General features: G+C 50.4%; 2 protein-coding genes across 4 annotated transcripts in view; one reads left to right on the top strand and one right to left on the bottom strand.

The window, feature by feature from the left end:
* The first annotated feature begins 4551 nt into the window (after nt 1-4551).
* Nucleotides 4552-24966, top strand: part of LOC106722840 (zinc finger protein 501-like) — a 36965-nt gene continuing 16550 nt past the window's right edge. The window contains exons 1-3 of the mRNA XM_014525188.2: nt 4552-4715; nt 7832-7944; nt 8302-9658. Coding sequence (XP_014380674.2) covers nt 7887-7944; nt 8302-9658 — 1415 coding nt within the window. The 5' untranslated portion in view covers nt 4552-4715; nt 7832-7886. The remainder of the gene's footprint in view (nt 4716-7831; nt 7945-8301; nt 9659-24966) is intronic.
* On the bottom strand, nt 16917-21116 carry LOC106722843 (zinc finger protein 239-like). Of its 3 annotated transcripts, none has more exons than XM_025216711.1 (3): nt 20932-21116; nt 19812-19912; nt 16917-19148 (listed from the first exon to the last, which is right to left on the bottom strand). In XM_025216711.1, exons 2-3 carry the CDS (start codon nt 19867-19869, stop codon nt 18145-18147), a joined length of 1062 nt encoding a protein of 353 aa, XP_025072496.1. In that variant the 5' UTR covers nt 19870-19912; nt 20932-21116; the 3' UTR covers nt 16917-18144. The 3 variants fall into 3 exon arrangements, with proteins under 3 accessions (XP_025072496.1, XP_014380690.1, XP_025072497.1); XM_014525204.2 differs by having other exon boundaries at nt 16917-19151; XM_025216712.1 differs by having other exon boundaries at nt 16917-19186.

Below are 24966 nucleotides of genomic sequence, written 5' to 3' on the forward strand. Positions count from 1 at the left end.
CAGCCTGGCTATAGCAACTGGCTTGGAAGGCCCAAAACCCCATCGCTAGGCCCAGCTGTCAGGTCTCTAGCTGCCAAAACACCTCCTGGATCCAAATCTAAGTGGGTTCACCAGGGTTAATCCAGTTTAGTAGTGGTGTGGAGGAGGTGACACATTTCTATCTGAAATACAGCACCGATAGGGAGTCCTACTCATCCCAAGCAGAAAGACAGCTCCACACTTGTTTTCAGTCACTAACTAAAACCCCATTCTCAGCCCCAACCCTAGGTCAGGCTGCTCCAGCAGCCTCAGGCAGGAGCCCCTGAGTAAGCTAATTTCCACTGTACTTGCTAGTCCTTCTGTGCATCGGGATGGTTCCTTCCTGTGCCCTCAGTATAGTTTCTTTAAAATATGGTTTCTTGTACAACCATCTCTCCTGGACTCCTCTCCACCTCACACGGGCCTCCCAGGGGATTCTGCACATCAATTCCCTTGGCCAGTCCAAGTCTGCTTGTCTCAAGTCAGGCTCCTTACTCTGCTGCTGTCTTCCCTTCCTGTCCTCAGGATCCTCAACTCAATCATATTGTGGTCGCTGCTGCTCAAGTTGCTACATCCACTACTACATTCCCCGCTAATTCTTCCCTGTTTGTGAGCAGTAGCTCGAGAGCACCACGGCCCCTAATTGGCCGTTCCAGGAAGTTGTCCCCAACACTCTCCAAAACCTTCCTGGATCGCCCATGCACTGCTGTGTTGCCCTCCTGGCAGATGTCAGGGTGATTGAAGTCCCCCATGAGAACCAGGGCCTGTGATGGGGAAACTTCCACTAGCTGTTTGAAAAAAGCCTCATCCACCTCATCCTCATGGTCTGGTGGTCTATAGCACACATCTACCACATCACCCTTGTTGCTCTTCCCTCTGAGCCTCACCCAGGGACTTTCAACAGGCCTATCTCCAGTTTCATACTAGAGCTATGAGCAATCATCCAGCTCTTTTACATAAAGAGCTACTCCTCCTCCTCTTCTCCCCTTCCTGCCCTTCCTCAACAGTTTATACCCATCCAGGACAGTGTTCCAGTCAGTACAGCTATCACACTAAGACTCTGTTATTCAAGTCACATCATAGCCCTGGGACTGTATGAGGACTTCTAATCCTTCCTGCTTGTTTCCCAGGCTCTGGGCATTTGTGTGTAGATACCTGAGGTAACTACCCAATTGCCCTACGTTCTCAGGAACAATGAGAAGGCTTCTGCTGTTGCACCCTCCTGCTTGTGCTTCCTCCAGGTCACCCACTTCCCTACTTACCTCCAGGCTTTGGTCTTCACCCCCCACAATTAATCTACTTTAAAGCCTTCCTCACTAGGTTAGCCATCCTGTCTGCCAAGGTGCTCTTCCCTCTCTGTGTCAGGTGGATCCCATCTCTTCCTAGCAATCCTTCTTCTTGGAACAACATCCCATGGTCAAAGAAGCCAAAGCCCTGGTGGTGACACCACCTGCACAGCCATGCATTGATCTGTAGGATGTGTCTACTCCTGTCCATGCCCTTCCCTTTGACTGGAAGGGTCGAGGAGAACATCATCTGAGTCCCACCACTCAGAGCCCTGTGGTCATTTTTTATCTGCCCAGGGCCACCCCCTGGCAGTATCATTGGTGACCTGGATGAGCAGCATGGGGCATGGAGTAGTATGAGCAGCATGGAGCCGTGGATGACTAGCATGGAGGCAGTCAGGAGGCAAAACCAGATCAGCAAGGAAACGAAGCTTGTGTGCGATGTATACAGTGCATGTTACAATTTTTTATGTTATCCTATGACAAAAGCAGGGTGTTCTGCTTGTGTCATATATGCATCCTTGTGTGTGTTACAGACAAGTGGCATGAATTCATCTTGATTGGTGATTACTGTGTGGCCCATGTATGCATGCATATAAGCAATTGTGTGTTTTGCATAGTCACATGCATGTACCCACATGTCTGCCTGTGATACAGAATAACTATGCACATGCATGCATGTGTGTGCTTTGTCATATGAGTGCTTGTGTGTATCCCAGGCTTGTGGGTTTGTTGCAAGGCCATGCTTGTGACATACATGCACATGGGTGCCCATGTGTTGCATTTTCTGTGTGTAACATTGGCATGCATGTACCAGTGTGTATGTGTGTCCCAGAATTTGCTTTAGTGTGTAGTGGAGAGGGGGTTGGGGATGCAAGCAAAGTAGGGACAGAAGCTAAGGAGGGAGTCTCACTTTACTTAAAAGTTTCCTTGAGGGGGAGGGAAAAAGTGCCAGTTGGCTTTGGTTGAGAAGCAGCAGCAGAACTCTGAGCTGAGATAGCTTCTCCCACCTCTACTCCCCAGACCCAGTTCAGTGACACACAGGCAGTAGGGAGGACCAAATTCACACAGGACTATGGCAGCAGCTCTTTGTCTCTATGCTGGCCAGAACCAGCCCCCACCGACCCATGGACAGGCTTGAATTGCAAGGCACCACAGACACACAGTCACCTCCATGCCTTGGCCCTTTTCTATTTCTTTTATTGTAAGGAGCCAGCCCCCTCCCCAGGGATCATGAGCATGGAGAAAAGGAGCATCAGCAAATACAAGCTGAGCTGGGGGAGGAAATGGAGGCTGCTTATGGCCCTTTTTGCCTGCTGCATTTCAAAGGTGAAAAAAGGTAATGAAAATAAGAGGAGAACCTCAGTCAGCTTAGAAGATGAGAGAGTCACAGACCTCTGGCAGGGGAAGAAGCAAGTCAGTCCTACCTATGCCACCCTGTCAGCAGCTACAGCACTAGACCCTCCAACCCACGCTTTGGTGCTACAGCCAGCCTGGTTTTACATGTCCCCAGCAACTGGACATCTCCCGAGGAGACCGTGCTGGAGCCTAATATACTTCTCTGCCTCTGCCCCTAGTGATGCCAGCCCTCAGCTGGTGTTTATGCTTCCTGAAATTGTTCTCTTCTCTCCCCGTTTTGGCCCCATCTCTGTGGGTCAATGTTTGGTAGAAGCAGGGCCTCCAGTTTTCTTTTACACCACTAGAGGTCACTACACACCTCCATAAAACCACAGAAGATGGGGTAAGGCAGGGACGCCCCTGGGTCTGAGCACACCCATGCAGGACGGGGCATGGCACCCACCAGCCCAGCCCCACAGGCTGGGCCCACGCACAGGACCCTGTGTGATGCAGTCTGGTTGGGGACACAAAGTGCAGATCCCAGGCTGAAGTGCCCACCCTGGCTAGATTGTGCTAGATGAGCACAGCTGGCCTTGGGGGGTCGGGGTGATGTGGGCGACCACCCAGAGTGCTGTGGTCAGGGGTGCCACACACACACATAGGCACTGTGAATGGTATGTGGCAGTGCTGGCCTGGGGTGCTGCTCAAGGCCAGGCAGTTCGCGGGGATGGGGGGCAGCGTGTTTCAGCAGTGCCGGCGGTGGCAGGCTGCCCAGGATTCTGTGCATGGGGATGCCAGCAGCACCCCTTCGCACCCGGGTGAGGCAGGGCAGGATAGCGCATGCAGGTAGCCTGGCTAGGGTGGTGGACCTCATTGGGGAGCGTGGGTGGGCTCTGGCTGAGTTTCACCTGTACATGGCTGGTTGAGTGTTGAGCCCTGGAGGAGCCCTGTGGTGGCCTCAGGGTACCAGAGCGCCATGCAGGCACTTGCTGGCCGGTCATCGCAAACTCTTGCTCCCCTCCACTTTGGCTCCACAGGGCCACAGCAGGTGGTGGTCCCTGGCACAGACAGATGCCCTGCCCAGCTCCTGGGCCTGCAAATGGAGCCCTTCTGCAGCAGGGCAACAGTGCTGGTGATGTGGGGGTGGGGGGGCGCCAAGGTACAAGTTCCCCCAGTGTGCTATGTTCCTTAACGCCGTCTCTGCTCATGAGTCTCCTGCTGTGGCATGGAGCTGCACGTGGCCCCTGTTCCAGTCAGGTCAGGACCCACGCTGCACATGGTACCTTCCAGAGCTGCATACAGCACAGGTCCTGGAGCCTGCGCCACATGTGGCATGATTCCTGGAGTGGACAATGCATGTAGCACAGTCCGGCCAGGGTGCTTACCATGTGCTGCATGCCCCCTGCTTCAGCCAGTCTGGGATCTGTGCTGTGCACCCCCCACCAGTCTGCGCAGCAGAGGTGACAGTGCTGGGCACTCCAGGATCCGCACCATGTGCAGCACAGGTCCCAGACTGGTTGGAGCAGGCACTGGATCCAGTCTGTTGGGAGGAGTGGGATCTGTGGGCCTGATCCAGGCTGCAGACTGGTCCTGCGATGCTCATCTGGCTCACAGGGCCGGACGAGTTTGACACACGTGTCAAGGACTGCAATTCCTACATCTGAGTGTGAAGGTAGAAAAGGTTTGGGCTCGGAGAGTCACTGCCCACCTCCCTCCAGCCGCAACAGGAAAGTAACAGTTCAAACACTGAATTTAAGAAACTGTGCCCATGGGGGAGGGCGATTCACCAGTCAGCACCACCAGAGGGCTCTGGCTACTGCTGGGTGGGGGAAGGTAGCTCCTGCTCCCCCTCCCTGCCTCTCTGCCTAGTGCAGGGGAGGTTGAGCTTCCTGGGTCAGATGCTGCAGCAGCTGAGAGCTGAGGACTGAGCTGCTGCTGCACTGCTGAGCAGGGGCTGTGCTGGGAGAGACCTTCATCAAAGCCCCTCGATGCCCAGCCCAGGGTGGGGCGAACTCCAGTGTCTGGAGCCAGCCCTCTGGGGCAGCCCCGGACAGCTCCTCAGCCAGACTCCAGGTAATGGGGTGGCCCCTGGGGGCTGGGGCTCCCAGTGACACTGGCAGCAGCTGATCCAGCTAGGGGAGCACAACCCTTCTGGCAAGAGCAGTGATGGAGTGTCCTTGGACCAGGGGGCTGTAGAGGGAGGAGAAGAGGCTGAAAAGTGCCGCAGGAGAAATACATGGGGCAAGAGTCCTGTGACTCCCAGGAACCGACCATCCTCCTTCCTCTTCCCCATGCAAAAGGCACTTGGGACTTGGAACAACTCCCTGTGTCTCTAGTGTTTTGGGTAGGGAAGGGTGCTGGGTCCCAGCCTCTTGGAGCTGCTGCCTCTGCTGCAGGGACTCACCTTTCTGAGGTCGTGCTTCTGCTGCAGCTGCAGCAGCCCCACCACGTAGGATTGCTGCAGTGAGCAGGGCATTAGCAGGCATGGATTGCATCCCAGTTGCCCAGTGTAGTGCTATAGGAGCTTATTCAATACAGAGCCCATATACATATGTAGGCAAGCACTCATAAGCTGCTGCAAGGGTCTTATTCCCCTTTTACCAAACTTAAAAGCTTCTCTGTGCATGTGTATATTCTTACATTTCCTACAGCAACTCCTGAAAAACTTTGCCAAGCACCCAAAGAAACTTCCCATCATCCATTCAGTTGAAACCTTGCCCCAGTTGCAGAAAGCTGTTTGTGTTAACACTAGCTTGTGGGAGGGCAATTCACCAGGTGACACCACTTGAAGGCTCTGGCTATTGCTCAATGGGGGAAGGTAGCTCAGGGACTGAACAGGCAAATAGATTGGTCACTGATGTTACCAGATTTGCCCATTACTTTGGGTTGTGCTCATTTATTAGGGATAGTTTCTAGGGTCTCGGTGATTCTGTCAATGTGCTGCTTGTGTTACTATATGGAGCTGTATCTCTCCCTTCTGCAAGCCCTCACCCCCAGTGGAGCTATCTTGCAGGACTCAATCTCAATGGGACTGGGTTCCTCCAGTCACCAAATCAGTCATACACACAAACACACACAAATTAACGTGACACGCCTGACCTGGCCGGGCTGATCAGCATGGACAGGCTGACACCCTCATATGCCAAGAATCAGTTCATAAGAGCAACAATAAAATGCAGTCAGACACAAGCACACAGGTAAACAGAATCCCTCTGAATCCGGCTGGGTGTCCAGCTGACACCCTCATGGGCCAGCATTCAGTTCATAAGGGCACGTCTGAGTCAAACTGGGTCAATCAGCCTGTACAAGCTGATCCCCTTATGTGTTTCAAACTCAGCACGTCCCAATCTTTGGCCTCTTGATGAGCAGACACCACAGTATTTTTTTGGGCTTCACAGGGATCTTTAGCTTAGGTAAAAGAAGCGTTGCTGCAGAGCACGGGAGGAAAGAGAAGCAGAGAAGAAAAAATGTACCCAGTTACTACCAGTCTGACTATAAAAGTTATTTATTGCTAAGCATATGAAATATATAATAGTACTAGTAGTAATAGACATGCAAAAGAAAAACAAACACAAACAATGACAATACTACCCTGGTTTCACTAAGTATTTGGGGAAACTTAGCTCAAGCTTAACTGATACAGTTCAGGTTCAGAAGTTTATGCCTAGAAAGAAGACAGAGAACGCTGGGATCTCACCTAGTCCACGGTACTCAGGCTGCAAAGCTGACAGGCACAGTCCGTAGCACAATCCTTGAAGAGAGAGATGATCTGTTCTTCCAGCGTCCCAAGAACGACAGGGGATGGTGTCAGCACAGGGGTTTTCTTCTTCTCCTTCTTTCCTCCTGCTTCTACTTCTTTTCCTTCCTTTTCCTCTTCCTCTTCTCCCCCTAGCAGCACACACACTTACAGATTTTTATACCCTCAGTTCAGCTGCTTCGAAGCACCCTCAGTAGTGTAAATCATTGTCTTTTCTATTGACAAGGGGTTATCTGGTTTGGACCATCTCAGGAAACTGATTGATAATCAGGAAACACTTAAGATTAGGGAGTAACCCAAATACTTGGGAGCCAGCTTGAAATTCCTATGGGTGGCAGATATACTGATGGGATATCTCATGGTTTCTTCAGGAACAATAGATAGCTTGCAGCATCAGGATTTTGGATTTTTACTTGTTGTGCACAAGCCTCAGCTTAGCATGACTTTTCCAGATCTTACTATAGTCTTTTAACAGACTTAAAGCAATTATTGGGGTGCTCATAACCTTTTGTGGAGAGGACTCCCACCAGTCATCTCGGGAAAGGTATGACAACACCTGTGATTAGGGTTCCAGTGGGCTGGACATTAACCCTTAACCATTGTTCAAATGTTGCCCGTACCCCCTCTGACTCGGTCTCTTGCCTCAGCATTCCCTAACCCGGCAACCGAGTTTTAGTCAATCAAGTTTAAATAGGCCTCCCATAGTGGGACCGGGGAATGTACGGCCCGAGATGCCTATTAAACTTAGAGCTGTGTGTGTGTGTCCGGGGGGGGGAAGGTCCTTTGTAAATCCAGATTAGAACTGGTCTGATAAATGCTGAGCTGGGTGTGTGTGAACATGGGTTGATTAACATTTGGAGCACAGATTCCCCATCATGCAGTGCTCCCCTGCTTCTCTGGTCCCAGAATTCACTGCAGTCTCTGCTTCAGGCTTTCTGTTCTCCATCTCCCATGTAAATGAATGGTCATCTGGTTCCATCTCGGATGCAAATGAGACCTAGGGCAGTTGGTTCACTCTTGTCACCCTTATCTTGAGGGTCTTAGTCGTGTCTCTCACTGCATCTTAATCAGTTTCATTTAGGTAGAGGAGGGGAGGGAGGGGTGAGTCCTTTGTGAGTCAGACAGACTGCATCCTGTGCCAGGGTTGCCCAAGAACACACAGCTGAGATGTAACACTGATGGTTATTTGGCCACCTAAACCACATTTGCAGCTGGTCTAATGGCCTGATTCCAGCCTATGCTAGCTCCCTCTCTCTGAGTGCCATTGAGGGGGCTGCACTCTTCTATGCAGCAGAATAGCCGATTTCCAGGAATAAAGGGCAGTGTATATATGACCCAAGAAGATGAGTTTAAAGTCCTGGAATAGTCTGTGTAATTTATGCTCAGTAAATATACAAACCCTGGTCTGGTCTGTTCTTTCTCCCTTGAACAGGAGTTCCAGTGCTCAAGGCTGAAGTTACCTCCTTGCTGAAAGCAGAGGAAGAGCCATGGGTCCTGGGTCCTCAGGGGTCCAAGGAACAGAGAGTCCAAGAAGCATCATTGTAGGTGAGGAATTGTTCAACCAGCTCAGAAACCTTCCAAGGCCCCACTGGCTTCTTTAATCCTGCCTGTCTTAGCTTGTTCATTGTTGTTACTTGTATGTGCTGGGTGTTCATGGCAGACATCACTCGCAGCTTCTTACCTAACCTAACTGATATCTTGCCACTGACCCCTCCCTTTGTGGTTAGGAGTTTTCCCCTTAAAAGCCTTCTTTTTTGGGAACTCAGGTCCTGTTTGTCAATTCTACCTCAAGGATTTTTAGTTTGGTTTTAGTTTTGTGAAAAACCCTTTTCCTTTTCCTTCTGAGTTTACCTTTCCCCCACACACAGTCAAGGACTCCTTTCTGGATTCTCTCTGTCCCAGCAGGTGACAGGGCCGTGAGTGAGACTAAGGAGGATAATCATCAGCTGAAGGATTTTGAGTATGTGGAACCACCTGGGACAGTACTCAGAAGAACTGAAAGGGGCGCTGCCCAGAGGCCTGAGCAGAGAGAAGCTTGTGGGAACAAGAGTGGGTCTCAGATGCCAAATGGAGCACCCCCCAGCAAGAGAGGCAGCAGGTCTTCTGCTCAAGGGGGACAAGGAGTGAATAACCCTGAAGCACTCACCCTGCAGAAGAACCCCAGTGAAATTAGATCAAACCTGTGCAGCGAGTGTGGGAAAAGCTTTCTCTGGAGATCAAGGCTGATCGCCCATCAGCGGTTCCACACCGGAGAGAAACCCTACAAGTGTCATGACTGTGGGCAGAGCTTCAACAAGAGCTCTGCCCTGACCGTGCATCAAAGGATCCACACAGGCGAGAAACCTTTCAAGTGCCCTGACTGCGGGAAGAGCTTTAATCGGAGTTCAAACCTCATCCAGCATCAGAGGATCCATGTGGAGGAGAAGCCCTACAAGTGTCAGGACTGTGAGAAAAGCTTTAATGACAGCCAGCACCTTGTCCGGCACCAGAGATCCCACTCTGGAGACAAGCCATACCAGTGTACGGACTGTGGGAAGAGCTTCAGTCAGAAATCGGATCTCAGCAGACACCGAGGAACCCACCTAGGGGAGAAACCTTTTAAATGTGCTGACTGTGAGAAGAGCTTCAGCCAGAGCTCTGATCTCATCCGACACCAGAAAACCCACGCAGGAGAGAAGGCCTACCAGTGCCTTGACTGTGGGAAAATCTTCAGCCGGAGCTTGAACCTCATCACCCACCAGAGAATCCACGTGGGAGACAAACCCTATCGCTGTCCCAACTGTGGGAAGACCTTCAGTCAGGAAATAGATCTCATGAGACACAGAGGAACCCACCTTGGTGAGAAACCATTCAAGTGCACTGACTGCGAGAAGAGCTTTGGCCAGAGCTCCGATCTCATCCGACACCAGAGAACCCACTCAGGAGAAAAGCCCTACCAGTGCCCCGACTGTGGGAAAATCTTCAGCCAGAGCTCAAACCTCACCACCCACCAGCGCATCCATACAGCGGACAAGCCCTACCCATGCCTTGACTGTGGGAAGAGCTTCAGTCAGAAATCTGATCTCATCCGGCACCAGCTCAGCCATTCACAAGAGAAGCCCTACAAGTGCCCTGACTGTGGGAAGAGCTTCAGCCGGAGCTCAAACCTCACCACCCACCAGAGAATCCACACGGGAGACAAACCCTACCACTGTGCTAACTGCGGGAAGAGCTTTGCATACAACTCAGTTCTTATTAGACACCAGAGAATTCATCTAGGGTAGAAAACGGTGGTGCTTCTACCCAGGAGGGAAGGCTGCGCCATTTCAGACAAACATGGTGAGAGGCTTGGATGGAACTGATGCACTTTGGAAGTCAGAGCTGCTCGTGAAGATGGCAGTGGGGCTGAGTCAGGAATAAAGATTGTTTGTGCCCTTGTAATCTCCATCTCACAAAGCTTGTCCCTGTCCTCTGGGACAAGGGCACTTTGCTTGGAGTATAAACATACAGCATCAGTCGAATGGCTTTGTAGAACTTCCCGGGAGGAAGAGAAGTTGGTTACTCTGCTGGAGGATGTGTGGCCTTCTCATTTGGAGACCCAGGCTTTGCTCTCGGTGAACAAGATAACAACGTAGCAATGGAGAGTCACCTCTTACAGTAGTGGGAGCTGGTGGAAAAGGAGGAAATAAAGAGGTGTAAATCTTAAGTGAACAACATAGACAAATGCCCTGACCCCTTGAGTACCTAAAAACACCGGTATTTCCATATTTCCCTCACCTTTCCCCTACTAACTCATACCATGCATCACTGATTAGTGAGAAACACTGACTGTTCACAAAGAAGTGCCTCAGTCCTCGGCATCAAAAGCTGCTCAGCTGCTGGTCCCGGTGGTGGTGTAAGAGCGAGGGGTAATGCAGCTGGGCAGAATGCTTCTGAAGAGGCCTGGGCTAGGCAGCCCTACCCTGGCACAGTCACCCTGGGCAGAAGAAGAGAGGTCTGGAGTGGCAGTGTTCAGGGGCCTTGTAATAGCAGCAGGCAGTGTCACTCTGACTGGGGCATCAGGTTCACTTGGGACCTCGCTGTCTGTGAAACTACCTAACTTCAGAGCTTTCTTTCATGAGCCTTTTGCACCCCTCCCTCTGAGGGAAAGATCCTGGCCACTGATTGCTTTAAAGAGCTCAGATGTACTTGTGAGAGTGTGTCAAAACCCAGGGAGAAATTGTGGAGCATTTTGAAAATAGAACAAATATTTAATTTTTCCCTTTTTTTGGATTTTTCTTGTGAGCTTTTTGAATAGAAAAAGATCAAAATCCTAAAACATTCCTTTTTTTTCTCATTACGCAATGTGAAATGACAAACAGGAAGAGTTGATGAAAAACTGTTACAGTGATCTCTCCCCACAAACAGTTATGGCATTTAGTATGCATGGAAGTGTTTTATATGAAAAATCCCCCCTCTCGATAGCCACAAGTGACTGTGAAGAGGAAACTGAACCCAAGTATGTCCCTGCAATAAAAGTTTGAGGGTAGCTAGTTGTTTCCCTGAGCAGTCTTTGTTGCCAGGCTGACTCCCCTTACTTGATGTGCCCTATGGCATATTACAGGGTGTTGGTGCTGTAGGTGCAGTGTCTTATAACTGTGTGTGAGGGTTTGAAGTGATGATCTGGGGGGGCTCCATGGGTAAATGAGTACCTGTGAACAGAGGGACTGACCTAAGTGGCTCGGGAGACCTCTTCCAGTCCAATGTTTCTTTCATATGAGAGGGCCCAGCTTAAAGGACTGCACGGGCTGCCCTCACATCACAAAGGAAGCCTTGGAGTCAGAAATTTACAGTTATCTTGTTTTTTTATTACTGTTGACACGAGAAAGAGAAGCTCAGTGTCCCCCTCATTTGCTGCAATTTCCCTGCACAGTATCATCCTCTCCAGCCCCTTAGATTGTATGCTTGCTACCCAGTCTGCTTTCTTTCAGCTCTCTCCCTCTCTGCTTCCTTTCCCCATTCTGGAGAGAGGGTCCATCCTAGTTCTTTGGTGGAAATGTTGCCTTTCCCACCTTGCGACCCTGAAGCCCATCTGCATCATAGCAGACCTTTCAAGAGTGACACCATGAAAGCATGTGCCACCTCCTCACTCCTGCTCTGTCTGCACCAAATGCCACAAAACCTAACAGCATTGTAGGGCACCACTGTGCATGCACCAACAAACATACCTCAGGCTGAAAGCAGTACAGAAGGGACCCCAGGCTCCTACCTTCTGTAGCAGTGCTCATCTCACTGAGCCACAATGCTTCTGTCTGTCCCTCTCCTGGCCCCACATATCTTCCCCTCCTGCCTGCCCAGTGGGCCAGCTTCAACAAGAGGGCTGGGGGGATGAGAGGAGATGGTACTTTGGGCAATGCCTAGCCTGTGGCTTAGTGGTTACAGCACTTTGCTAGGAAGTAGAAGCAGGGTCTGACCTCCTCTGCCTGGGCAGGGCCTGCAGCCTGTTCAAACCTCCTCTGCCTGGGCAGGGCCTGCAGCCTGGGCAGGTGCTTTACTGTTGGGCTTTTGCTAGGCTGGGCTGCTTCCTCCTCCAACACAAATTCCCAGAAAGTCCTGTTCCACCAGTGGCAGAAATAGGCTTTCAAATCTGTGGGAGTGCCAAATACAGCATTTACAAAGTGAAGCCAGTAGCAACTAGATGTGTAAAAATGAAATAGCTTATGCTCTGGGAATTCCCCTGAATGGATGATTTTATCCTCATGTTTTACAAAAACATTAAATGCAGCCTTTTGGGTTTTACATGAACCATTTAGAAACAGCCTTGCATTTTCTATAGTAGAGCAGGTTGAAAATGTTCCAACTGGTGGGTTTCCATGACAAACGTTGACTTGGCTGAATCAAAACGTTTCAGGGGAAAGCAGCAATTTCATCTGAATTCTTTACAAGAAATGTTTTAAATATTTTATTTCAACCTTATTGTTCCATCGCTGTGCTCTGTTCTGTTAGCCAACATGAAAAGAAAATTCAACCATAGCAAAATACAATGTTTGAATAAAATTAAAATGAAATATTTGAGAAAATTTTATTTTGTGAAAATTCTGAGAAGTCTACATTGTGTCCTGGTTTACGACAAAGGAACATTTAAAAATGAAGAGTTTCTGATACTATAAGAATTCAGATTTTAATCCAACTCCCCTCTTTAGAAAGGTGCAATCTAATCAATTGTCTTCCTGTTCTGGTTAGAAATAGTTGAAACTAAACCTAAGGGCCAAATAATTTCAGCTGATGCAGCTAAAAGGCATCTTATCTTGCCATTTTTTGCTACAGATTTCACCAGTTTTAATCACATTGGACCCACAGGAAAAGTTAGGTCAGTGTGTTTTGCCCCTTTTTTCTACTTCATGTTTGTAAGAAGGTCAACAATACCATGAGCAAAAAGACTGATGAGGTTGCTCGATCCAGCTAGGGTGCCACAGAGCAATGACCTTCAGTCAAATAGTTTGTTTGACATTTACCCACTTGTTTTTTTAATACTGTATTGTAGACTGCCAAGAGATTCTTGATAATCACCTCCACGCCCTTTGCTGTCAGCTGCTGCCCCCCTGTCCTCCCATTCACCCATCCACCAATGTATGTGCTTCAGTTTGCTGCACCAATGAGTGGGGTTGCAAAAAGGTCCTTGACCTAACAATGTTCTGGGAATGGGGAAAGTACAAGTACTTTGGAGAAACCCATGGAAAGCAAGTGCCTTTAATACCACTGCTGCACAGATTTCAGCCTGGGGCTGCCTGCAAGGATGACCAGCCAGTGAGAGAGAGACAAAAGGACACTAGCAGGACTGGCTAACACAAGGGTCAGGTATGTCCACTGCTGCTTGGGTACCAAGCAGGCCATGTGCCTCTACTCCAAGGAACTTGGTGTGACTGGTGGAGGATGCCAGCATGAAGCCTATTGTTGGGAGGTCGACCGTAGGTAGGAAGCTGATGATAGCTATGTCAGCATCCTGGAGAAATTAGGGTAAAACAGCATGGGAAAGAGCAGCATTTGGGATGATCAAAACCAGTTTCAAGTCATACTTCTAGGACATTTCTAGATGGGACAATAGACCAAAATAACTGTCCTGCGATAACTGATCTACTGGATCTGTTCTAGCATAATTTTCCAAATTATCACCTTTGAATCCACATCAGGAGTTAATCTGGACTTAACTTCTTTTACTCTAGAATACTATCCCTGCCTGCACAATCAGGTCAACTGATGTAAGCTAGAGTGTGGACAGGGCCTGATGGACTTCAGCTAAGCAGAAATACACCTGTTTCAGACCATGTTTGTACAGGCTCAGGCCCAAGGTTAGGGTAAGGGTCACTCCTTAGTTAAAGGGACACAGAGAGGCCTGTATGCCATATAGGCTGGAGAGCCTCACAGAGAACAATCCCTAGGCTTCAGCCCTCCCTCCAGGGGCAGGTTGGAAGGTCTCCCCCCAAGGTGGGTGCTCTGGTGGGCAAAAAGGTTGGACTTCTGGATGAAGCCCTTCCCACAGTCGGGGCACACATAGGGCTTCTCGCCTGTGTGGATGTGCTGATGCCGACTCAGGTTGGAGCTCTGTGGGAAGCTCTTCCCGCAGTTGGGGCACTTGTAGGGGTTCTCGTCCATGTGGGTGGCCAGGCTGGAGCTGTAGCAGAAACGCTTCCCGCAGTCAGGGCAGGCATAGGGCCGCCCCTCCAGGTGGGTGTGTTTGTGCAAGATGTGGCCGCTTGCTCCTCTGAGGCCTTTGTCTGCTGGGCAGTTTTACTGGGACTCTTCACTGCTCTTCTCCCTCGAGTGAATGTATCCCATCTCCCCTCCTCTCTCTTTTTACTGACTCTGACAGGTTTCTCCCAGTTCAGGGCTCTGGGAACTGTCCTTACCACTTTGCAAAAACATCCTGTGCAGTTCCACGTGCTCAGAACCTCCCTGCTGGGGATTGTCGTCACTCACCATCCCATCCCCTGCTGGGGCAGAGAGAGGATCCAGCAGGAGTCACTGGCTGTGCCCTGCGGGAAGGTCAAGCTCTGAGAAGAAAACGAACCAAAAAACCTCCTGGTTGTAAAGGAGGAAATCAGGCTGCAGATCTCTCTTTCTCCAGTCCTCGTGCTCCAGCCTCAGAAAGGCAGTGCTGCATGGGGGGCACAGGCAGACTTTTGGAGGGGGAGGGTGGAGGTGTGCGTGGAGGGTGATGAGCACTCCTGGCTGGGGTGGGAGCTCTGTGGGGATGATGTGGGAGGTCTGGGGTCCATCCCAGCCATAGGAGCAGAACAGCAGGATCTTGAGTAGAGGGCAGACAGAGGGGGGGAGCAAAGCAGAGGACTGAGAGGGCTCAGCTGCCAGAGGTCAATGCTGGAACAGTCCTACTAGGAGCAGGATCCTGTGTGGCAGTGAGGGCAGCAGCTCTGGGACTCGCAGACCCCCGGGTGCAGAGAAGCCGTGCGTGCAGTCCCTGGGCTACATGCCCCAGTGCTTCCCCCCAAGGTCTCTCTCCATTACCTGGAGCCTCCAGCTCAGGAGCTGGTGTCAGCAGAGCCTGGAGCTGCCCCAGGGTGGTCCCAGCCACTGGAGAAAGCCCCCACTTGGGCAGAGCACTGAGGGGTGCTGATGAAGGACTCCCCATAGCACAGACTGGAGCAGCCCCAGCTGCTCAGCTTGGGATCACAATGGAGGAGGCAGCAGCAGCATCTGAACCAGGAAGCTCAACATCCTGAGCGGACAGTGGAGGGAGCTGCCTCTGCTCTATTAGCCGCAGCCAGAGCCCTCTAGTGTCAGTGGGCACCATCTCATTACTCCTTTCCTTGCTGCAGTTACTCTCACCAGCAGCAGCTTGGTATCTCTGATCCCAGTACAGGCCCCCAGGCATCCCTGCAGGCAGGGTAGCAAGTCTTTCCCTGCTTTGAACCCCCTGGCCCGTAACTGGTCCCACTTCCCCTCCCAGCCTCCCTCCACCCCACGCCCCAAGGTAATCTACTCCCTTACCCTTGCTGCCAACTTGGCTCTTCGTCTAAGAGTTGACATTTGTCGTGATGGCCAAAACATTAAAAAAGGAGCTGAGACTTCAGCCTTGTCTGCCTCATCCTTTATTAGCTTCCACAGTATACAACTCAGTCCTTTTGAAGGTGGCCCATGAGGAAACTGAGAGGGGAAGATATGTGGGGCCAGGAGGAGAGAAACACTCAGAGGGGCTGTGGGTCAGTGAGGTGGGTGCTACTGTGCAAGGTGGGAGCCCAGGGTCCCCTCCACACTGCTCTCGGTCTGAGGTGTGCCTGTTGGTGCACATACAGGGTTGCTCGAACCACAGTCATGCTACGTTTTGTGACATTTGGTGCACACAGAGGAATGGGTGGGCGGTATGTGCTTTCATGGTGTCAGTCTAGAATAGTCTCATGTGATGCAGACAAGTCTCGGGGTCACAAGGCAGGAAAAGCAGCATTCCCCCAAAAGAACTTGGATGGGCCCTCTCTCCGGCAGAGGAAAGGGAGCAGGGAGGGAGAGAGCTGAAGGGAAGCAGAAATGGATGGAGGGGTATGACCAAAGGGGCTGGAGAGGATGATGCCACGCGGGGAAATCAGAGCAAGTTGGCAGGAGGCTGAGCTTGTCTCTCTCCTATCAAAGGCATGAAAAACAGGAAAATTGTGAATGTCTGACTCAGAAGCTTTGTTTGTGGCATGTGAGTAGCTTGTGCCATCTTCTACCCTGGGTCCTTCCCATTGAAAAAGCATGGGTCTGGAAGGGGCCTACTGGGCCGCTGAGGTCAATCCCTTTGTTCAGAGGTAATCCCAAGGAATTACCTGTGGGGAAACCCAAGGCAAACCCAATCAATCCCCAAAATTGCCACTTCAAACCCTCACACACAATTATAAGGCACAGTACCCAATACATCAACAACACTTTGTAATATGCCATAGATGAAAGCAGGGGAAATGAGAGACTGCCAATGCCCTGCTGCTGCAGGGACAGAGAAGTCATTTGTCATTATACATTCAGAAGATACCAGGAAATGATCTGCCTGATGCTACAAAGGAAGGGAAAAAATCCTCACAGCCCTTAACAATCTGACCTAGGGGGGAAATTCTTTCCATGCTCCCGTTTTGGCAATCAGTAGGACCCTGAGCAGAAGAGCAAGATCCTTTAGCTTGGAACCTCTGAGTTTCTAAGCATTGCCAGGGGCACTGCTTGCAAAGTAAGATTTTTGAAAATCTGACCCGTTGATCATGAGTCCTGAGTGACTAGATTTCCCTGAGGAGTCCTGAGGGATGTGCTGGGGATATCAGGTAAAGACAGCTGGTGTGACAAAAAGGACCAGCTGGAGGGGGGGACAGGAGGGGCAGGGGTTCGCATGGGAGAAGACAAGCAGGTCTCCAGCACTCCAACACTAGCTAACCTCAAAATCTTATTGTAGGAGCATGTTTGGCTTCAGCTTTCTCCTCAGACAGTTACTTTTGGTTATTGTGAGAGGGCATTTCTCAAACAAAACAAGCTTTAATTGAAAATAAATGCCATACCAATGGGGGGGGGGGGGGGGGGAACTGTTTTTCATCAAAACTTCCTGTTTATAGTTTCTCACTTTTGAGAAAAAAATTGGACTTCCTAGAATTTTTCCTTTTGACTTCAGAAAAGTTTGCAAGAAAATACAACCCCCCACACTTTTTTTTTTTTTTAATTTCCAAAATGTTTCACAATTTTCCTTCCAGTTTTGACCCACTCTCATAAGTGCATCTGAGCTCTTTATATCAGGGCCTTTTTCCCAGAAGGAGGGGCACAAAAGGCTCAGAAGAAATAGCTCTGAAGTTAGATAGCTTCACAGAGAGAGATCCCAAATTATCCTGAAGCCCCAATCAGAGTGGCACCGCCAGATGCCATCACAAGGCCCCAGTACACCGCCACTCTGGATCTTTCTTCTGCTTGGCGTGACCCTGCCAGGACAGGGCCAGCCATCCCAGCTCTCTTCAGAAGCATTTTGCCCAGCCCCGTGCCCCGGCTCTTTCACCATCGCAGAGATGAGGAGCGTAGCAGCTTCTGACACTGAAGTCTGAGGCACTTCATCTGTGATCATGATCAGTCAGTGTTTCTCACTAGTCATTGATGTGGCAGGAATTAGTGGGGTGATGGAGATATATCTGTTGGGCACAACTGGTGGCTTTAGGAGCCCACAGGGTCATAGCATTTGTTTAACGGTGTTGCTCTCTCATCCATTCTACCATTTCCTTTTCAATCTTCCCCTCCTGCATCCTCCTTTTTCAGCACCTTTATAGATAGTGATCAGCCTACACTGCCCAGTGTGGGTGACTTGTCTCTCTCATCTGACTGTCTACCAGCCCTTTCAGATGCCTCTCACTAGGGTAACGGGTCATTCTCCATTCCTGCGCTAAGTTCTCTTGCTCTCAGAGCAGAGGCACTGGGCCCCCGGGTGGGAAGGCCACACGTCCTCTGGCAGAATAACTGACTTTTCCTCTGCAAGGAAAGCCCTTACCATTAGACTCACATCTTATGCTCACACCCCAAGCACAGTCCTCTTGTGCCAGAGCAAATAGACAAGCTTTCTGAGATGGAGGTTTATAGATTACAAGGGCACCGATGTTCTTTATTTCTGGCCCAGTCCCATGGCCATCACAGCGACCAGTGGGAACCCGCAGCCATCGCAGCGACCATGCTGGAACCCTAACTTCCAACGTGCATCACTCCGATGCAACCTTCAAACCACATTTAACTGAATGGGGCAACCCCAGAACTGCTGTCAGGTAGAAGCACCACTGTTTTCTAACCTAAGTGGATGATCTGGTGTCTAATTAGTGCTGAGCTCCGAGCAAAGCTCTTCTCACACTCAGAGCATTTGAAAGGTTTCTCCTTGAGGTGGGTTCCTGTGTGTCTGCTGAGATCCGATTTCTGACTGAAGCTCTTCCCACAGTCCGGGCAGCAGTAGGGCTTGTCTCCCCTGTGGATGCGCTGGTGGGTGGTGAGGTTCGAGCTCTGGCTGAAGATTTTCCCACAGTCGGGGCACTTGTAGGGCTTTTCTCCTGAGTGGCTGAGCTGGTGTCGGATGAGATCGGAGCTCTGGCTGAAGCCCTTTTCACAGTCAGCGCATTTAAAAGGTTTCTCCCCAAAGTGGGTTCCTCGGTGTCTTGTGAGATCTGATTTCTGACTGAAGCTCTTCCCACAATCCGTACATTGGTATGGCTTGTCTCCAGAGTGGGATCTCTGGTGCCGGACAAGGTGCCGGCTGTCGTTAAAGCTTTTCTCACAGTCTTGACACTTGTAGGGCTTCTCCTCTGTGTGGATCCTTTGATGTTGGATGAGGTTTGAACTCTGAGTGAAGCTCTTCCCACAGTCGGGGCACTTGAAAGGCTTCTCGCCCGTGTGGATCCTCTGGTGCACGGTCAGGGCAGAGCTCTCGTTGAAGCTCTGCCCGCAGTCGTGACATTTATAGGGTTTCTCTCCGGTGTGGAGTCGCTGATGTGTAATAAGCCTTGATCTCCAGCGGAAGCTTTTCCCACACTCCCTGCATAGGTTTGGTCTCTTCCCACTCAGGTTCCTCGTCAAACTAAGTGCTTCAAGGTTATTCACTCCTTGTCCCCTGCGAGCCGGGAGGCTGCTGCCTCTTTTGCTGCAGTTTGCTCCATTTGGCAGCAGTGGCTCACTCTCATTTCCACAAGCTTCTCCCTGCTCAGGACTCTGAGCAATGTCTTCTTCAGCTCTTCCCAGTAGTGTCCCATGTGGTTCCTGCTGCGCATCCTCCTCCTCACTCTTACTCATGGCCTTGTCACCTGCTGGAACCAAAAGAGAATGCAGGAGGAGTCTCTGGCTGTGTGCAGGGAGGGAACCGCAGAAGAAAGGAAAGAAAATGGGTTTGTGGTAAAATTAAAACAGTCCAAAAAACCCTGAGTTAGAATTCATAAACAAGACCTGGGTTCCTGAAAAAGAGCCTTTGAGAGGAAAACGTCTTACCTATGCACACACAGGCCATGTTCATACGAGCGCGGCCATGTGGTATGTGGCACTGCAGACACATCTGTGGCGCCACATTCCACACTTTCAGCTGTTCTCTGCACTGCAAGGGAGCAGTGTGGGGTTTTCTTGTTGACCCCTGGATATCCTGCTGGCTCTCAGGACCCTAGTGCTGGCCCCAGCCTCCCCTACCCCACCGGAGGGTGCATGGCACAGGCATTCCCCAGGGACAACTAGTGGTGGCACAAGGTGTCCCACTGCTAGTTGTCCCCAGGGAACCAAACGTTTGCACTCATGAGGATGCAGCCACAGGGATGGGCCAGTGCCCAGATATCAATTAAGATGAGTAAGAATGCATGAGTGATGTCTACCATGAGCACTCAACACACACAGGTAACAACGGCGAACAAGCCAAAACAGGCAGAGCTAGAGGAACCCATGGGACTTTGGAAGGTTTCTGAATTGTTTGAACAACTCCTCACCTATAGGGACACTTCTTGGGCTTTCTGCTCCTTGGACCCCTGGAGACCCAGGACCCATGGCTCTTCCTCTCCTTTCAGCCAGGTTATGTCAGCTTTGGGTACTGGAACAGGGAAGAAAGAAGAGACCAGACTAAGGTTTGATACATATTTGCTGAGCATGAATTACACAGACCGTTTCAGGACATTCAGCTCATCTTTTGGGTCACACTGCACTGCTCTTTATTTTTGGAAATCACCTGTTGTATGGCACTAACACAGGTACGGCTCCCTCAGTGGCTCCCTGCAGTGGGGGAGTCAACACAGGCTGGAATCATGCCCCTAGACCTGCTAAACATGGTTCAGGTGGCATTGCCAAAATCCAGCAGTGACCAGTCTATCTGCCTTCTTAATCCCTGAGCATCACGAATGGAAACGAGCTGGTGTTAGACAAACAGCTTTCTGTAGCTGGTTTGCGCTGAATGTATAGAGGGATGTTTCTGTGCGTGCTTGGCAACGTTATAAATGTACTGGGGGTCACACAGCAATTCCTGTAGGAAATGCAAAAATATCCACATGCCCAGGGAAGCAAATACATTTGGTAGAAGGGTAAAATGATGCATGCAGCATCTTATGAATGCATGCCTACATATGCATATGAGCTCTGTAGCAAATATGCGTATGATCTCCCACGAAGCAGCACTAAACTGGGTGGCTGGGATGCAAACCACGCCTGCCATTGCCCTGCTCACTGCAGCAATCCTACATGGTGGGGCTGCTGCAGCTGCAGCAGAAGCACGACCTCAGAAAGGTGAGTCCCTGCAGCAGAGGCAGCAGCTCCAAGAGGCTGAGACCCAGCACCTTTCCCTATTCTCCTGCGGCACTTTTCAGCCTCTTCTCCTCCCTCTACAGCCCCCTGGTCCAAGGACACTCCATCACTGCTCTTGCCAGAAGGGTTGTGCTCCCCTAGCTGGATCAGCTGCTGCCAGTGTCACTGGGAGCCACAGCCCCTAGGTGCCAGCGAGGGCAGCAGTTCTGGGACCCGCAGCCCCGGGGAGCAGAGATGGATGCGGAGGGGATGTGTGTGCAGAGAGACCCAGTGCTGCCCGTCCCCAGGTCTTCCCCCGAGGTCTCTCCCCATTACCTGGAGTCTGGCTGAGGAGCTGTCCGGGGCTGCCCCAGAGGGCTGGCTCCAGACACTGGAGTTCGCCCCACCCTGGGCTGGGCATCGAGGGGCTTTGATGAAGGTCTCTCCCAGCACAGCCCCTGCTCAGCAATGCAGCAGCAGCTCAGTCCTCAGCTCTCAGCTGCTGCAGCATCTGACCCAGGAAGCTCAACCTCCCCTGCACTAGGCAGAGAGGCAGGGAGGGGGAGCAGGAGCTACCTTCCCCCACCCAGCAGTAGCCAGAGCCCTCTGGTGGTGCTGGCTGATGGACCTGTCCTCGCTCCCAGCACAGATTCATGGCTCAGGAAAGATTTGGCTCCTTCCTGCCCAGAGAGAAACGTGCAGAGCAAATGAACAGCAGACAAAGTCCTACAAAAACATGCCCCTTCTCCCCTCCAGGGCCGTATGCTGCTTGCCTGGGGTCAGCTGCCCACTGTCCTTGGCCTCCAAACCACCTCCCTGGTGAGCTGCAGCGCTTTTTTGTTTCTGATCTGGTCATCAAATGGCAGCTCCTTTTCCACTGAGCTGGGAAGGAGAAAGAGAGAGCTCATGTGTGTGTGGCTTGGCTCATCCCCTCTATCTGCCTTGCCTGCCTGCTGCTTAAAGATTTCAATAGCTTCAGGCCATACAATGTCACCCATTCCACCTGGCTTGTAGGGGTCTCCTTCCCCTGGGAGCCCAACCACCTGCATGTAGCTATATCTTTGCTCTTCCTCTCTCTCCTCCAGATCCAACCACCTGGCAGTGGGCAAGGGCAGCTAATTCCCAGACCTCCACCTCACACTCCCAAGGCCGCAGTGAGAGCTGCCAGGGTCTGGGTCCCTCCCAAGATGAGGGAACCTGCAGAAGGAACTGAAGAATAGCATGCACAAGGTGGCTATGTGTACTGATAGAGCTGTTCCCTCCTAGTCATGGATGTGCCTGGGGTTACTGGAAACCTCCCTGCTGTCCCTTGCTGGGAGCCCTCTATGCACAGTTTCTACCTTTGACCAAGCCAGGTGGGGCAGATTACTTGCAGGTGGGAGCAGGGGGCTGCAAGCACCTCTTGTGTCCTTGGGGGAACGGGAGAGGAAGGATCTATTGCAGGGATGGAGCCGAGAGTTTGCCCTCCCAGTCCTAAGCTCTGAGCACTTGACCCTTAAAGCAGTGCGTAGTAGCTCATGGTGTTTGTAAGCAGGGCATTCACCCAGCTGCCTGATACATTAGGGTTTCAAAGCAGTTTCTTTTACATGGAGCAACCTTGTCCCCACAGTAAACGGAACAAGGAAATGAGCAAAGCAGCAAATGGGCAAGCAAACAAAACCAAAGCCTGTTGTCTTCCTTCAGACCTTAAGAGGGACGCCCTGTGCACTCAGCACTGCAGCCTAGCCTCCTTTTGTAGCTCTTCCCTCATTAACCGGTATCAGTTCTAGCCGGCTCCCAGCCAGGCAGAGCTGCTGACCCCTGAGCATTTGAGGGGCTGAGCACCTCTTTATATATATATATATATATATATACACTCCTCCAGGTCCAGCCCCCAGCCGAGCACCTCTTTTTATATATATATATACGCTCCTCCAGGTCCAGCCCCCAGCCGAGCACCTCTTTATAGTGCCCCAGGTTCAACCTAGGACAGTCTGAGGGCTCATTATCAGGTCTATGTAGTCTTGGACTTGATGGTAACATCTGGTTGCTTGGAGTCAGGGAAGGGCCCTCCGTCAGTGACTGGATTTATACTACTTTCTCAGAAGGGTTTCCTCCTGCCTCCCTGCCCAGCACCGAACCCTGTGAGTATGCCCTTCCTCAGGGCTATAGAAGTGCTGCAGCTGGGTGTTTCTTGTCCTAAAGCGCCGCCTGGCAGTAAGGTAGGATGGAAAGGGCAGGAGGGTAAAACTGTTTTGACATGCCCTCTAATGCTTTTTACTAGTCAGAGTATAATAAGCCCTTACGTGGAAAATCATGTCCGTGTTACTTATTTAGCTATCTTAAACTAAGAAAAAAAATTAAACCAGGAACATTTTTAGCAACTAAATGCCACGTACATGTACAAGCGTCCTTTGACTCTTCCTCCTACTGTTCCAACTGGTCCCTGACCAGCTCAAAATTAGACAGCTTAGGTGGCAAAAGCAGTCTAGCCATGGCAGCAAGGTACTCTGCACTGGCTAATGAACACTTCTTTCCAGTAGGTTATTATGCAAACTAACTTGTTTCCGGCTAACTCAAGTCCTCCTACACTTCACAACAGCAGGCATGCAGACATCCTCTGGAGGGGCAGTCAACTAAATTAGCAGGGGAAGAAACTATAGACTTCTAAACCTGCCTGGAGCCATTTATTGGTGCCTTCATGGTCACTCACTGTCCTTTAAAGAATGGTGACAGAAGCAGAGAGCCGAGCAGCCATTCCCTGCTTCCACCCCCTACTCTACTCTGTCCTGCTGAGTGAATGGTCTAGGGATAAGTCAAGAGAAATCCCTCAAAGCAGCTTTGTGGTTTGGGCTCTTTTCCAAAGTTTGGATCAGGGACTTTGCTGCTGGGTGCAAATGGGTTAGCGGTCTAAGAATGTCTTGGAAGATTAGGCCTAGTGAAAAGGGCTGCTTCTGTGCTCTGTGAGTTTTATTCTATGGCGCCGGGTGCAAAATGTTGGTTTAGAGGAAAAGAACTGGAGGGGTTGGGGATATGGAGTGGACTATAGCCCCTTTTGAAATCTGCCCAACTGCCTTTCTTTCCCTGCCAGACTGCAGGGTAGCATCCAGTGAGATAGGAGGGGTGAAGAATTCTGACAAACTTGATAGGACTTTCATCTGGGGCCTGATTTTGAGGAAAAAGCCCAGTGGAGCAGAGTGGAAATTCTTCCATCTGTGGAAGAAGCAACAAACGTCTTAGGAAAATGTATCAACTTTTCATTAGCTAGAGCTCCAAACTTACTGGCAACAGACACTGAGTTGGGGATTCTTAAACCAAACCTACAGAAGCTGATACAAAAGAGGACCCTCAGCACGTTCCAGGAGAGACTTCCTTTCCCTAACAACGTCCCACAAACACTTCCAGTTGTTAGACCTGTATCCCTGAAGAAAGGTTGCTTGGATTTCTACCCTTATACTGTCCCTGGAATTTAACTGAGCAAAAAATAATTTCTAGCACCTCCTTAAAACTTCCCTGCTGATGTTTTAGCTCAGTTGTTAATTATGGACAGGGGTGCAGAAATAACCAAGTGAAATTCTTTGGCCTGCATGGTGCAGAAGGTCAGACTCCGTAGTCATAATGGTCCCTTTTGACTTGAATTAATGATTTTTTCCTAACATTCATGTAGCACCTAAGAACAAGTCCCTGTAGTGCTGTATGCAGTGTATAAAAACATGTAGTAAGGGACAGGGCTTGTCCCAAACAGAGAGTTAGACATAGTGTGAGAAGGGAAATTAAGGCACAGAGAGGGGCAGGGAGGTCCCACAGCAACTCAGTAACAGAGCTTGAAGTAGAACTTCAGCTCTTCCAGGTCTCAGCCCATGGATCTAACTTTGCTGTCTATAGCGACGGCGTTGCAAAGCGTGGTTAATAATGAAAGACACTCAAATGGCTTCTCAATTTGTGTCTCTTGAACACCGAACAGACATGGTTCCCCATGCTGCATAGATTATTTTATTTTGGGGTTGGAACAAAAAGCTTGCTAGCCACCTACAGTTGCTGAAGTGGGAACTTCCCATTTATTTGTGATCTATTTATGTGAAAATATGAACTGCATTGCTTGTGGCTTACATTTTACTTTTGACCTTTAGATTGTGGAGGCCAAACGCAGTCTGAGAATAGAACCTGGGAAGGGTGCCACCCTGCTCTGCCTTCTGCCCGACTTTAGACTAACCCCTGTCTACTTTGAGAGCACTGCACAACCCCGTATTCCCCAGTTTGAGAAACACAGTTTGAGACTATTAATATAGATGTGGAACAGCACTGGGTAACAAACAAAATCAGTGAGATTCTGGTAGAACTCCTCTGAATCCACACGAGAAAACCTGTTTTGCTTTCTATCATTTTTTAGCT

The sequence above is a fragment of the Alligator sinensis genome, unplaced genomic scaffold, assembly GCF_000455745.1.
Source record: "Alligator sinensis unplaced genomic scaffold, ASM45574v1 scaffold1391_1, whole genome shotgun sequence".
NCBI classification, from domain to species: domain Eukaryota; kingdom Metazoa; phylum Chordata; order Crocodylia; family Alligatoridae; genus Alligator; species Alligator sinensis.

What these genes read in the sequence shown, in the direction of transcription:
- LOC106722843 (XM_014525204.2), bottom strand. Translation starts at nt 19,869, where the DNA reads ATGGGTCCTGGGTCTCCAGGGGTCCAAGGAGCAGAAAGCCCAAGAAGT. An exon ending in CCCAAGAAGTGTCCCTATAG is followed by an intron (nt 19,152 to 19,811) that starts GTGAGGAGTTGT and finishes TTTTGGTTCCAG; the next exon opens with CAGGTGACAAGGCCATGAGT.